Source organism: Gadus chalcogrammus, chromosome 7, assembly GCF_026213295.1.
Source record: "Gadus chalcogrammus isolate NIFS_2021 chromosome 7, NIFS_Gcha_1.0, whole genome shotgun sequence".
NCBI classification, from domain to species: domain Eukaryota; kingdom Metazoa; phylum Chordata; class Actinopteri; order Gadiformes; family Gadidae; genus Gadus; species Gadus chalcogrammus.
The window spans coordinates 29554377-29568985 of record NC_079418.1 but is presented as its reverse complement, the minus strand read 5'-3'; the positions used below and the strand labels follow the sequence as shown (position 1 = coordinate 29568985).

The 14609-nt window shown below is 44.7% G+C and overlaps 2 protein-coding genes across 2 annotated transcripts; one reads left to right on the top strand and one right to left on the bottom strand.

The window, feature by feature from the left end:
* The first annotated feature begins 2753 nt into the window (after positions 1 to 2753).
* On the top strand, positions 2754 to 9017 carry ufm1 (ubiquitin-fold modifier 1). The gene is made up of 6 exons (XM_056595539.1): positions 2754 to 2816; positions 2919 to 2975; positions 3380 to 3437; positions 4165 to 4204; positions 4875 to 4907; positions 7733 to 9017. Coding segments are annotated over exons 1-6 (285 nt in total). The 5' UTR covers positions 2754 to 2814; the 3' UTR covers positions 7828 to 9017.
* Positions 9018 to 9321: 304 nt separating this feature from the next.
* On the bottom strand, positions 9322 to 12941 carry zgc:64002 (uncharacterized protein LOC393330 homolog). The gene is made up of 4 exons (XM_056595534.1): positions 12869 to 12941; positions 12115 to 12319; positions 11293 to 11500; positions 9322 to 10523 (listed from the first exon to the last, which is right to left on the bottom strand). Exons 2-4 carry the CDS (start codon positions 12287 to 12289, stop codon positions 10088 to 10090), a joined length of 819 nt encoding a protein of 272 aa, XP_056451509.1. The 5' UTR covers positions 12290 to 12319; positions 12869 to 12941; the 3' UTR covers positions 9322 to 10087.
* Positions 12942 to 14609: the final 1668 nt, after the last annotated feature.

The following is a 14609-nucleotide window of genomic DNA, read 5'->3' as shown; positions in this document are numbered from 1 at the left end:
TTTTTGTATTATTTCAAAGACATTGAATTGCTTTGAAATGGCAATCGAAATTCATAATTAATCAGCAATGTTTCAACATGAAAATACATTGTTTATTATTGGATCAAACTAAAAATAATATGCACTTCAATGTTGTTGTGGTCCTGGGCCCTAGATCTATACCTTCTGAAAGTTGTTTTTATCTTATCTGCGCTTACTGTAGACATGATTGCTTATATAAAAACGGTATAAATACAAATGCAACATGAAACTGTGCCATTCAGTACATTTTACTCAAAATTCAATCAGTTCTTCCAATGTTTTCTTACGTCAACATAAAAGACTTAGACCAAATTTAAAGGCAGAAGGCTGTCGATAAACCGAGTTGATGTTGACCTCAGCTTCGGCTGAAATCAATTCTAATCGGCAAGAGGTCAAACACAATCTTTTCTGCCCGTCTGCACTCGTAGGTGTGGGTGTAACCGAGGTGAGAACAGGCACTTAGTCCTCCCACTTCCACGCTGAATCATCAGGGATCGCAGCAAAAAGGTCAGACGCTTTGTGTCCGTGTAACGTCTCAAACCATTCATCATCTATTTGGAGCCTGAGACCTTTCTAGATCCATGCGCAGAATGGACAGGGAACGGGTCCCTAGTGTGAAGCGAGCATACTTAGGATATCTCGGGGGGATAATTTCGCATGACTGACTTAGCTGTGGTATGTTAACACAGAGAATAAAATAAATACACATTTAGCTGGCAAACCTGTCATGGACCTCTTTAATGTATATTTACATTTGAATAATTGAGTACATCGTTTTTTATTGAGCTTTCTTGTTTCTCTGCTAAAACATTGAATTCACCATGTGTTTGTGCTGTTCAGCAGTTTCTTTGGGATAACTTTCTTCTCTTATTTTAGGTCACTTGGGAACCTTTAGTTGTGTATTATGTTTAGTCTTGTGTTCTTTTCTTAGTGGTGTTCTGAAACAGAACTTCAGTTTTAAAGGGGGAAATGTGAAGTGACATTTAACAGCATCCCCTCAAATGCCTCTTACGCCCTGTCCTAGAATCACAATAACGCTGTGAGTCATGATTAAAAGCATTTTTTACCATTTGTATTTTCATAAGTTCCAAGTCAAAATGTTTATCCAAACGGCAAGGCGTCTTGCAAGAGAAAAAACAGCACACACACACGTGCACACACACACACACTTACACACCCACCCACACACGCACACACGCACACACACAGACACACACACACACACACACACACACACACACACACACACACACACACACACACACACACACACACACACACACACACACAGACCTGGTTATGCGAAACGTCACAAACCACTCGGCTCCCTAAGATGTTTATTCAGGGTAAGAGTAAAGGCTCCGATATTGCTTCATCCGAAATAGAAATTGGCCTGGGACGTGAGGGAAGGTTTGCAACACATCGTCAAACAGTGCAGGCTCTTTGATTTCCTGCTGTGTTGCACGGGCCGTCTGTCAGAAAACAACATGAATTAGCATACAGTGTGTTCACCCGCACCAAATACACAGCTGGACAGAATTGGTCAACAAACACGCATGCTTTGTTATGTTTCTGCATTTGTCCCCCCTGACTCCTGCTTCCAGTACCAGTCACCTCAAGTAAAGCCCTTAATCACAGTTACGGGCTTGAAGAGCTTCAAGTGGCCCACAGCGGAACTGCATAGAGAATACAGAACGTGTTCATAACAACATAGCAGCATTGAACATGAAGAATGAAGTAGCCTGGAAGGCTGAGGATTCTCCTCATTCATTATCCCTGTTGTCAATGAGTTTCAGTTTCGATGCGTCATTAAAACAGAAACAGGGACGTGGAATGCTGGGAGGTTTTGACTGGGTTCAGATTTGTGTTTGTTTTGTTGGTTCTTGGTATGTTTTAATTGCTATGATATATTTGGTCTTCATAATTATATAGTTTGTCGTTGCTTTTAGGACATTTGGTACAATAAATAAACAAATCTAAAGTTAGACCTAAACTGATACGGTGATACGGCTGCAACATCAGTCAATATCTGATGCTCTGCTACTACATATACTATTCTACTTAACCGTTAGGCATACCTGATAAATAAATGAACATCAATTTGTAACGCAAACGCACAGGAAAGATTGAGAAGGTAGCTCTTTTAAAAGGACATGATATAATAGCAGTCAACATCAACACTGAGTTTAATTCAGACAGGTTGAAAACACACAATTAAAGGCCTTGATTAAATAAGGGGAATCCGGAATAAATGTACCAATAAATGTTAACGAAGAGATTATTCCATTGTGTTAATGCAATGCTCGATTCATATATGTGAAACTTTTATCCTATAGGCCTACATGTACACAAAGCTTAAAGTTAGCATAATAAATCCGTCACATATCTGTGTGCGTGTTGATACGGCAAACGTAGTATTCCTTATAATACTTAGTATAACAATTTTTCCTCGGACTTACCGTATTTTATGTTCGCTGAGTCAATATCAATATCTGCAGGGGAAAGCATGACAAAAAGTCCGTCGTAAAGAAGTAAAGGCGCATGCAATGGTCCATTACGGTAAAGCCTGCGTTTAGAAATGTAATACATCAGCCTAAATACATTTATTTTCAATTTAAAAACATTACTTTCTCTATGGAGAACATTTTAAAACGTGTGTATTGAAAAAAAGTTTGTTATAAACGCTAATATAAATAAATACATCCCTCAAAATGAGTGATGACGTGTTACTCGGGTCCTTTTGACTTCCGGGTCTGTGTGCACTGTGGTGAGGAATCCATCTAGCCAGAAAAGATGTGAGTTTCAAACCGTTTCTGGAAGATTTGCTCTTTAATACATGTTCCATTTCTGGGCTCACACTCTAGCTCTTAATAACGCAATATACTTATCTTCTTCAGGTCTAAAGTAACGTTTAAAATCACACTGACGTCGGATCCTCGACTACCATACAAAGTGTAAGTCTAGTGACAGCTCATCATACACACCGGTTTGTGTCTTGCTGTGGTCATTCATGGATGTATTTAATGGTTTGATTTACAGCTCATCGCCATACATTATCTTAGACGTGCAGCCTAAACGTACACTGTCAACCTAATAGCTGGTCCAATTGATCAATATTCCCCGTGTTGTTTTTATGTATCTGTGGGATGTCGTCCTTTTTGTATACTCTGTTTTAAAGCAGGCTGTTCAATGTAACAGCTGCTAGTTAGTAGAGAGCCCGTGTTCTGTGTGTTTCGTGGTTGATTCATGGTGTGTGTGTGTGTGTGTGTGTGTGTGTGTGTGTGTGTGTGTGTGTGTGTGTGTGTGTGTGTGTGTGTGTGTGTGTGTGTGTGTGTGTGTGTGTGTGTGTGTGTTACAGACTCAGCGTCCCAGAGAGCACCCCATTCACCGCAGTGTTAAAGTTTGCCGCTGAGGAGGTAAGATTTCACCAACAGTAAGCCTTGATATTGTGACGGTTGTGTGGTTTGTTTGGAGGCTGGTACAAACATGTTTGTGGCGCATACAACTGTAATCTAGAATATAAGCATCCATACAGGTCCTACATACAATAGGCTTATTTGAGTTGTGCAGTGATTTAAGTAAAAATAAAACTCAAAATTCTCCAATATATCAGCGACCCTTTTAATATATATTAATCTGAATGGAATAAGAAGCCATATAGTCATGATTATTCAAACAGATGGGTTATCATTAATCTAACCAAGGCTACCCATTCCCCATATGCATACATACAGTACAAGTACTATTTTTAAGTGCCAGAAGGTACAACGTACAATAAGTGCAGTGGGGGGTAAGGAGGGAGGCTATGCAGTCAGGGTGAACATATTTGTGACTATTTGTGAAATCAGTTAACACCTATTTTAATGTACTATAAAGACAGACTAGTCGCTGCTTACAGAATACTTGCTTGGAATACATGGTGTGTGTGTGTGTCTGTGTCTGTGTGTCTGTGCGTCTATGTGTGTGTGTTTACCCGTTTGTCCTAAGGAAAAAATCGACACATAATTACCACCACTGGAGGGCTATGTGTGTTTTCTCGTTATGTGGAGACTGTTTTAAGAGCGGGTAACAGCCTCCAACAACGTCCTGCAAATTGGAGCCAGTGGGTAATAGGTAATGGGTTTGTGTGTCTCTGTCCCACAGTTCAAAGTGCCCGCAGCAACCAGCGCCATCATCACAAACGGTGAGCTCCCTCCGATACCCTGCTGCTGTATTATGGTCTGGTTTGACACTGCCTCCGGAGGGTTTCTCGTTGGAAAAATGGGCTTGGATTCAAACACTGGATCTCTATTAATGACATTGTAATTGGCCTTGTAATAGGATACTTGTAATTGGAATTAATGCGTACTTTATCTTATTTTTATAAGGGATAAAAACAATCATTCTTTGCACAATTGGTATTCTTAGTTACAGACAAATGTGTGGTATACATTAGGGCTGCTCGATTATGGAAGAAATCATAATCAGGATTATTTTGGTCAATATGGAAATCACGATTATTCAAACGATTATTTTTTAGTTTGAAAACATGATGTATTTATTCAGCATGTGACTCACAAAAAAAAAAACTTTGTAACTGGGAACTTTTTAAAAAATACAAAAAATGGTCAAAGAAAAATGTTTCAAATCTAAAATAATGTAAAGATATGTATCCAGCTGTCCAAAAATTGTTTCAACCCGATTAGATTAGTTTTCTGATCGTTAAAACGCTAAAATTGAAATCGCATATACTATTGATAAGGGTGGTAACCTTTACCAGTACTTACTGCCTGAAACAGGACTCGTTGAAAATGTTGAAAATGGCGACTAAACCTCTGTTGACCCCACCCCTCTGTCTCTCGGCTCCTATGCAGATGGGATCGGAATCAACCCGGCGCAGACGGCAGGTGAGTCTTCACTCTCTCTTCGCCTTCTTCCTGATCTCTCAGCGTGACTGCAAAGCATACTATTGATCGAAGCCGCTGTCGCTGTTTTGGGCTTTATTACTTTGTATGGTTCTACACATGGCTGAAGAGAATATGTGTGCAGGGTGACGTGTACCAACGCCCACTCGGCCCTATGTCTCTCGGGCCGCGCTGGCCTGTCGGAGGCTAGCAGGGCCGTACGTCTGTCGGGGTTCGTCTGAATATCAGGGCTGATCTCGTGGTTCCGATTTAATCAGCCTGATTCATTATCACCTGGGTGGCTCCCAGCCCGGCTTGTAAGTCGTCCTGGATACCAGCGGCTGCCGAATGCAAGTGTCATTAGTCACAGCAGAAGGGGTGCTTGTTTGGCTGGCGTTGTTCACTGTTTATTATTGACACATCTTCAGATGCGAGCCACAGTGGAATTAAAAGGGGATTAGTGAAACACCAGAGGACCGCCCCCCCCCGCAGTCACTGCTGTTCTCAACAATATAATAAGCTTATACTTCTTATAGAGGTGTATCAATCTGGTCCTTCACTTTATGGCCTTTTGCTTCGACACAGATCGGGTAGCGGAAGCAACATGGAGGCTGAGCGAAAGGCATGGACCTGTAACCAATGGCATCGTTAACTCAGAGGGGCCACGAGCTGAAGTTCATAGGCAGTGACGCATGGTGGATGTTCAATGGCTGCCGACGGTTTCTGTGTAAGACGTAGATAAAGGCCGGCTGAGATGGGTGGTTTAATGGCAGCCCGAGTCAGGCTTCTCGCTCTGCCATTCATGCTGTGTCCGTCTAAGAATAGCTGCTATCTTGAGACGACTCTCTCAAAACGGTTCTCGCCTCCCGTCGAAGCTTTCCCTATCGCAGGGAAGAAAGGCACTCGTTCTTTTTCTTCAAACCCCTTTGTCTCGAAAGAGGCGAGATGAAAGCCGAGCCTACTTGCGCACCGCTGACCCGTCAAACAGAACGAATGATTTGTGTGGACAAAACGGCTCACGAAACCTTCCACGAGAAAGGAACCCTCTTACAGTCGACCCCGTCTGCCCTGGTGTACGGATCGTCTGGGCCGTTTTGCAATACGTTGTACATTGAGATGTTAAGCTGCAGAACAAACGGTATGCAAATCGCCGGCTTAGAAGCCGACGCGGTTTGCCCCTGTTTGCACTTTGATGCGCCGCACCTCAGAGCCTGACACCGCATCAACTCTATTTGCGGTCCATTATATTTCCATAGCCCTACGTCTCGGTCACACTCGGCTCCACTGTGGTTTTGTAAATGTAAACGGTTCAAGGATTTATAAAAGGTTAGCGAATGCGTGATTCATTTTGAACACATGAATGGAGAAGGAAACCGAATCACTGGCAGTGTCATAAACGGAGTAACCCTGATTTGATGAACGGCCAATGAGTCCACGGTTGCTCGCTGCACCCACTGGCTCGGCCGTGGGAAAGTGGGTGGGGGGGGGGGGGTGACATCACCGTGTGTAGGGAGCCTCGCTTGCTTCAAATGAGGTCATTTCTGTCAAAAGGGACGCCCACCGATGAGGGACAGACTCTTCTGTTGCTAGGTCAGTCCTAGCAACAGAACAGAGTAGACAGCCTCTTGACGGATTTCACTCGCAGGCCATTGATTGACACGACCACATCCGTCAGCCAGCAGGTGAACATAATCCCGCCGCAGTACTGCTGGATGCATAGGCGCCGCATACTCCCTCCCTCCGCCCAGAGCAACGTCGTTACCTGCCTGGCTTATGTAACCACCCACAGCTTCGATAGGTATCCATGTGTGCTTTTGAATCTTCCTTTAGGAGCTTTAGTAAAAAGGTTTATATTAAGCTCTGCAGTGATTCCTAAGGGGACGCCACGCTTTCAAGTAGTTGTAAGCAGGAGCAGGGTTGTTTTTTTTGTTTTTTTCTCCTTCCCTTGACGTTGAAGCCTCTTCAGATCCTCGCGTGCTGCTCGTTAGTGACAACGCCATGGTAACGAGGAGGCCGTATTTCGATCAGAGCGGGGACAAGGGGCCCCGGAGTGCAGTTTAATCACATTCATCCTCTCGGCCCCGTGTTGAAGATGATCTAGGTGCCTGCCGGGGGCTGTGTGTCTCCGGAGGTCTGTCGTCGGGAGACGGCTACTGATGCTCGAAGGAACGGGACTCGTAGAGCTGCTGGGGAAGAGAAGCCAAGTCTGCCGTTTTCTGTTGATTTAGTCGTGTTTATAGGACATATTAATCATGTGATTGATGAGTCAAAAGCCCACTATGATCGTAATTGCGTGGTTTTGAATTCAAGCCCTGTGGTTTTAATATCATTTTAACCATGTGGACCAAGGGACAGTAAATCCTGATTTAATTAACAATTTTCTACTCGTCAGTCCAAGCTTTTGTTTTTCTCAATGTTTTTTTGTATGACATATGCGTTTAGTCTTGTCAGCAGAGGCTTTTTAAAAAAGAAAATACAAAGCAGACTTAAGTTCTTAGGACATGTGTTCAAAGTGAGCGTGAGAGCAAGCATCAAAGCGCACAATCAAAACATTCCCTGGGCCGCCGACCTAGTTCGTAATTAACGACGAGACGGAAGTTCAGTGTCTCGCTATAGGAACCTGCGCACCTTAATAATTAATAATAAAAGCCCCAATCTCATTGCAGACATAGCGTGTAGAAAGTTGATCACATCTTTCTTCACATTTCCGAGAATGATGTGTCTTTTATTTGTTCATTTATTGATGTTTGACTTCCCTGTCCGCTAGACTACCGCTGTGACACCCACATCTCGTGGATCGATAACGTCTAACCTCTGTGCGCCTGCAGGCAACGTGTTCCTGAAGCACGGCTCGGAGCTGAGGATCATTCCCCGGGATCGCGTGGGAGGGAACGGACGGACGGGTAGCACGACGCCACAGTGACTCACCCGCATGGACCCCTGTAACCTCCACCACCACCACCTCCACTACCACCGCGACGACTCATCAAACCCAGGAAATACCCCAGACATCGCTTCTCGGTTATTTTTTATTTTGGTTTAATTGTAGTTTTTTTTTTTCTTTCTCCCCTATATTTATTTTTATCTGCAGTGAGTCACCTGTATGGAAGCTTTTCAAATTCCGCGCATATATAGATATGAACGGACAGCATGCCAGTGGAAGTGTGTATGTCTGAACACTGCTTTGGCAGGGTTTCAGTCAAGCAGGGTCGCTCTCTTAATTGCACGGGAAAGGTGGAGCTGTAACAACGCGAAAAACTCTTGCAAAAAATAACGAGCATGGAGTTGGCATTGCTAAATGTTACAGCCTACCTTTTTTTTTGGACAATAAAACATACTACTACGTGTGTCTAACCATCATTGTCTTTGCATGTTTACTTTCCTAATTGATCTGTCATACAATCGGGACAATAACATTGCTAGATTATTGAAAGCTTTAGCTTAAGGTATGTTTACATAGCTCTATAACTAGAACTAACGACGTTATTCATTCCCACAAGAAGATACACTTCTTAATCAGTCAAACCCGGTATGACCCATCATGAACAAGTTTTAAACGACAGAGGTTTGAAACCTTGCTAAGTATATCATGGGCTATGGAAGAAATTACTATTTTTAAAATGTTATAAAATATGTATTGTGTGTTTTCAGGGACCTCTGGCATTTAATGATCTATTAAGCTTCGTCTGTAAGGATGTGTAACTACTTACTATAGTTGGAATAAGTCCCGCTTCTCACGAGCAACAGATCTTTGCTGACCTCTGTTGGGTTGGCGCTGTAATTTCACCCTTACTGTTTGAACAAATTCTTGAAAGCTCATGAAACACAGATTCACATGACGAGCAGGTTCATGCAGCATGGGAGATACTGGAGTCCATCTAGCCGGTGGTAACTGTCACTGTAGAAGCCTGGTAGGACCTATTCAAAGGTCAAACATGTGGGGCCAGTGTCATGGACCTATCGGGTGACCAGAGTGTGTCACATGATCCAGTCCACATCCACAATCTGTGCCACCATTTATAACATGTAATTACTGAGAAGCTATTTTCTTTGTGTCTATTAAAGAACAACATTTGATCGCATCAAACTGTTTTCTGAACACGATAGTTCACATTGAACACAGCTCTGCTTGTCATTGCATGTTTGACTTGTGCAACGGCTGCCATTAGTAAGTGTTCAGACTCGCAACACTTTCTTCTCAAATTGATCACTTTCTTCAGCCTAGGTTTGAAGTTTCCTTTCACAACACTATACACATGTAAAGAAAAACTAAATCTGTGGCGCAAAAAGAAAAAGTGAGAAAGCCAATTTAGTGACCAATGTAGACTCTCTCCATAGCTCTCTCCTCAGTAGCTCAACAATTCTTGCTGACCTTGTACGTGGTCGACTAGGAGAGAGATGGATGGATTGCTCCGTGTACAACCAGACAAACAACCTTGTTTATGCTAGCCTGTTTTATTTCAGGGTTATGACACTGGAAACGTGAGATGCCCCCAGGGTCAATAGGTCATTAGTCAAGTTTATAAGGTGTAGGTTTGAAGACTCCTGACAATCTAAATTGTCAGGAAGTGGCATAGAACAAAGAAATCAATGTAAACCAATAACATTGAAATATCCCAATAATATTAAAGGTGGGGTATGGGATTTGCGAAACGCCAGCAGATTTTGAAAATACACAGCTCAAATGGTCCTACCCCTTCTCCTTCAACGCTAATTCTGACTCCCCCCATTCCAAGTACATGGACGTGCAATCATGCACGTCCGAACACAGATTCAGCTCCAGTAGCTACCGCAGGATAACAACAGAAGCTTGCTCTGGGTCACGAGCTTTGAGTACGTGCACGAAGGGGTCGTGCGGGGAGCGGGGGAGGGGGAGTGCAGTACGACCGTTTGATTGACGTACTTACTGTCCAATGCCACTCGGTGGGTCTGGAAATCATTGGCTGGAGTTTTTCGAGCCCTGCCCGTTCCACAGATGATTGACTTGTTTAATTGCATGTCAGTACTTCTAACTCAGTGGGTGTAAGTGGGTTATGATAAGGATTTCAAGTAATTATTGCAAAATGCCAAAAAAGAATTCCATACCCAACCTTTAATAGAAAGAAAGCTGTTTGAATATAGACTTCCAAAGTGATACATATTGGTCTATATGGGTCCAGCTAAATAGGGACAGGGGTCATGGGTCATGCAGGGCCCATGTTCTTGCGGGCCACCAAGAAGAACGAGGCCTCGTAGTCGCATTTGTGGTTCTGCTCCCGGTTCTCCGCCGCCTGCGTGGCGAAGTCCAGCAGCACCAGCCCCAGCCGGGTCAGGCTCTCCTCGATGAAGTCCCGGCTCAGGCACACGATGGGGAACCTCTGCTCCCCCACGGTGTAGTAGTTCTCCCCCAGGTCCCCGATCAGCACCAGGACGCCCCCGGGCCGCAGGTGGCCCACCACGGCCGCCAGGGACCGCCGGTACGAGTCCCGGTCCGGGCAGGCAGCCTCCAGGCACAGGGAGGACAGGACGCAGTCGGCGGGCTCCAGGACCACGGGGTGGAAGGGGTTGTCCAGGGTCACGTCGCACGCCAGGACCCGGCCGATCCTCTGCCGGAGCGTGGCGCTGATCTCCTCGGGCGTCCTCCGTTTTGAGAGGAGAGAGAGCGGGGAAGAACAGGGAAAAATGATGGAACGTCACGTCGACGTCACAGTTTAAGGATGTGAGATTTAGGAGAATGATAGAGACGGCGTTCACGCTACTACCAGACATTCGGATGGAGCCCCCACAACCTGCTTTAAAGTGGTCCTTCTCCACCTGATTCCCTACCCCCACATACGACAACAGCGGTCATCTAACCACATTTGTGGATAGTGGAGACAGAGATTCCGTTTTTTTTTACCCTGTGTGTGCCGATTGTTTGATATGTAAACACACCATGGAGCTAGCTAGCATGGTTTTTAGAACCTTTCGTACAACAATAATGTATCACCAACTTGACCAGTCTCTCTCTCTCTCTCTCTCTCTCTCTCTTTCTCTCTCTCTCTCTCTCTCTCTCTCTCTCTCTCTCTCTCTCTCTCTCTCTCTCTCTCTCTCTCTCTCTCTGTCTGTATATGTCCGTGTGTATGTGTGTCTTTGTGTTTGTGTGTTTTATTCGTGAGAGAGAGTGTATGTTCATCTGTGAGTGAGTGTGTTCTTTAGGGAGTGTGTTATTAGTGAGTGTGTTCTTAGTGAGTGTGTTATTAGTGAGTGGGTTCTTAGTGAGTGAGTGAGCGAATGAGAGCGAGTGTTCAGAAGGCCTCCCGACCAAAAAACAGCATCTGACCCAGACATCTGGCTCTCCTATCGGGCTGTCTTCCACTTCTTCCCCTGGGAGGTGGTGATCAGCATGACCCCGTCCTCCATACAATACCTGGTCCCCTCCAGCTCGCAGACAAACTGCATGTGGGCCCCCCAGTCGAAGTGGCCTTCCTCGGAGCGCAGCCACTTCTCCAGCTCCCTGCGGTTGACCTCCGTGTAGTCTGACAGCACAATCTCCTGGTAGTGGGCGCAGGCACTGAGTACCGTATGCAGGGTGGGGCCCGTCCCCACTTCAATCAGCCTCTGGCCCTTGTACTGGCCTGCACAGTCAGGAGGGGACAGGGACATCAGGAACCGACAGAGCTGCTCACAAAACAATACACTGAATTTAGTATTGTTGTGTCTTGTCTATTGACTGAAATGCTGACACTCAATCACAGTGTGGTTGTGTTATCCTCATGGTTTATGTAATCCATTTTCTTCTTTTTTTACGATTTTCCTTTTTTTTTGCATTAGTATGCTTTATTGTAGATATATATCGACAGGGCGGTATCGGAGGTAGAGGGGAGGACATGAAGCAAAAGACAACGGGCAGGAATCGAGCACGGGTCGCTGCGATCAGGACTAATTGGTATACGCGCTCTACCCAGTGAACAACCGGGGCGCCCCTTAACCCGTTTTTAACAGAAACGGCCGCGAGAAAGTGCAAAGCTCAGTGGAGAAGATAATTTCTGTGACACAACTGGCGGTTCCTCTTTGGCAGCGATTTGTGAGATTGATAGTTTGTCGCTAAACTGGTTGACCCTGTAGTAGAGTGACATCACTAAATCACAAAATCAAGCCATCCCATCCGCCCCGATATAATGGTTCTCTTTCTCTTTATCAAAGTGAGTGACCAGAAGAACGCAGTGTCAGACGTCTCAGTCCCCAGTACCTGAGGAGAAGGTGCGGCTCAGGTGGGACAGGACAAACTTCACAAAACGCCAGTTGTCGCTTTGCTCCGGGGACTGAGCTGGCTGATAGCAGTAGCCCAAGTACGTCCCGGCGTCGAATTTGGTCTGGTAGATCTCTTTTGAGGAGACCATTGGTGGGCTGGAGTCATGGTCCATGCCTTCTGAATTGCCTTTGAGGACGTAGGACTACATGGAAGAGACGGCAAAATAGTGAAACTGTTGTGGCTCGCTGCTCATTCTGCCTGTCCGTCTGTCCGTCTGTCTGTCTGTCTGTCTGTCTGTCTGTCTGTCTGTCTGTCTGTCTGTCTGTCTGTCTTCTCCTGCTGTCTGTCTGTCTGCCTGTTCCTGCTGTCTATCTGGCTGTCAACTGCCTCTCTGTCTGTCTAGTCGTCTTAGTGTCTCTCGTGTCCTCCGCACCAAACTCAAACCTCAAGCACCCAAATTTAGATTGTGACTGACGGGGTAAAGGTTAATACAAATAGATGGACAGAAATATTTAGTAGATATAAATAAAGTCATAATGAAATATAAATGGCCTGTCTCCGTTTATCTTGAAACAATATGACAGCTGATGACGACAACCACCAGTCAGTCTACAAAACGTCAGGGCTGAGTTAAACCAAACCGAAGGGCAAGATGAATTGCAAAACAACCGTAACCTATAAACCTATAATAATAAATCAACTTATTCCTTGCAAATCCCTTGAGTAACCGTAAGGTCAAAGAGTAACTGACCTGACAGCCGTTTGTGAAGGACCGTAGGCTCCTAATGTGACGCACTTTATTTTGGAGCGCCGGGTCTGGCCACGCCCACACAGCGCCTCGGCCTGGACGCGCGCATCGTCTCACCTTTCATATCTTGTTCGGCAAACTTGTTCAGCGATCAAACCCGTTGGAAAATCACGGAATGAAAATAGGTGAGGAGGAATAAAATAATCCTAACATTTTCTTTTCGAGATAACAAAATCAATATCTTAAGTAATAGATATCTAATATAATTGATATCTACTCACCCACAGGTAACTTATATCTGTGGTTACTTTGGTAGAGTAAAAGATGATAAAATAAATAAAAGAGCTGAGCATAAGTACAGACAGAAACGAAAAACAAAAAAGGATAGAAATGAAGACCACAAACACATTTGTAAAATATAATTTATGAGTCAAGTATTACTACAATGGGTCTGGCTCTGCTGGACTTCAACACGCAGCTGGAAAAGAACCGAAAGCAGAACACGAAAGGCGACTGCTAGGCCTCGTTCTTCTTGGTGGCTCGCAAGAACATGGGCCCTGCATGACCTGGAGGGGGAGCAAGAAGGCTTGTCTTGGTCCGGGTTCTCCGGACTTCTGAGGCGCTTGACAGTAGGGCTCTTCGTACAGGCCAGGGGCTACTCAATTTGACATTTGACTTCAAATTGTTTCAAAACACATCCGTCCTTCACAAGCCTACCCGATTATAATCGAGCACTCATTCAAAACCAAACCTCTGGCACTGCGTTTAAACAATCCCTGCAGAATGTATAGTCATCACGCCTGTTTATCATTTTATTATATAATTAAATTACCTTCGCATAATTTGCTGTTCCCCGGTATTGTACTGAGTTGGTGGTTCAGGGGGCTTCTACGTCAAACACAGCATTTGCATAATGTTTTAATTGCACAAATTCTCGTTTTATTAATAGCGCACCTACGCGCTATAATCCTCCAATCATACTCTGGCGCGTGTAGCGAGATTAGGGAAAGAGCAGCTGGTGACCTTCTCGTATTGAGGAACTAGATCTCTAGAAAAGGTTAATCCCAATTGGGTTTAATTTTTCTAATCAGAAAATTAATTTCAGCGTCTCCTCGTCGTCCCCTTATCATTTTGACTAGGTTTAACGTGTGGCTCTTCAGGTGGCTTAGGGGCTGATTCGAGATCCTCGGGTCCTACTGCAGGGTGGCCGTTTGTGGGTCGATTGCTCAAAGTCATTCAATGTTTTATCGACCCATCCGTCTATCTCTCTCTCAGACGTCCATCCCTTCTTTTCTTCCCCCTCTCTATCCATCCGTCTTACAACTTTCATAAATATTGCTGTACTAACATCGTATCAAACCACCATCATACTGGATGCACATGTTCCATGTTACGTGCTTGTGATTGGCCAGACCCGGGCAAGTTCGGTTGCTAATCTGTCTGAGCGGGGCAGACGCTTGCACATGCCAGAGCAAAGAAAAACATGAGCTCGCAGATTCGTCTGGTACCTAGGCTACCAGTACCCTGCAACACAAAATGTACAATGTCCCATGTCCCCAAAATGAAACAAAAGCATTCCTCAGAATGGAAATCAGCTATCCTGAAATGGAAAATCCTGACAGTGCATCGACTCAAGAGTTCTGGTTCAAGTTTCCAGATGTCCTAACCTTCTTCATTTTAAAACAGGCCTCCATTCTTCTGTGACTACCTGATATCCCGTCTGGGGTTCAAAAAGTAGGGCCTA

Coding starts and splice junctions, on each gene's coding strand:
- ufm1 (XM_056595539.1), top strand. Junction 2,976..3,379: donor CCTCGACTACCATACAAAGT/GTAAGTCTAGTG, acceptor TGTGTGTTACAG/ACTCAGCGTCCCAGAGAGCA. Junction 4,908..7,732: donor CAACCCGGCGCAGACGGCAG/GTGAGTCTTCAC, acceptor GTGCGCCTGCAG/GCAACGTGTTCCTGAAGCAC.
- zgc:64002 (XM_056595534.1), bottom strand. CDS start 12,289: ATGGACCATGACTCCAGCCCACCAATGGTCTCCTCAAAAGAGATCTAC. Junction 11,501..12,114: donor GAGCCGCACCTTCTCCTCAG/GTACTGGGGACT, acceptor CTGACTGTGCAG/GCCAGTACAAGGGCCAGAGG. Junction 10,524..11,292: donor TGCGAGCTGGAGGGGACCAG/GTATTGTATGGA, acceptor CTCAAAACGGAG/GACGCCCGAGGAGATCAGCG.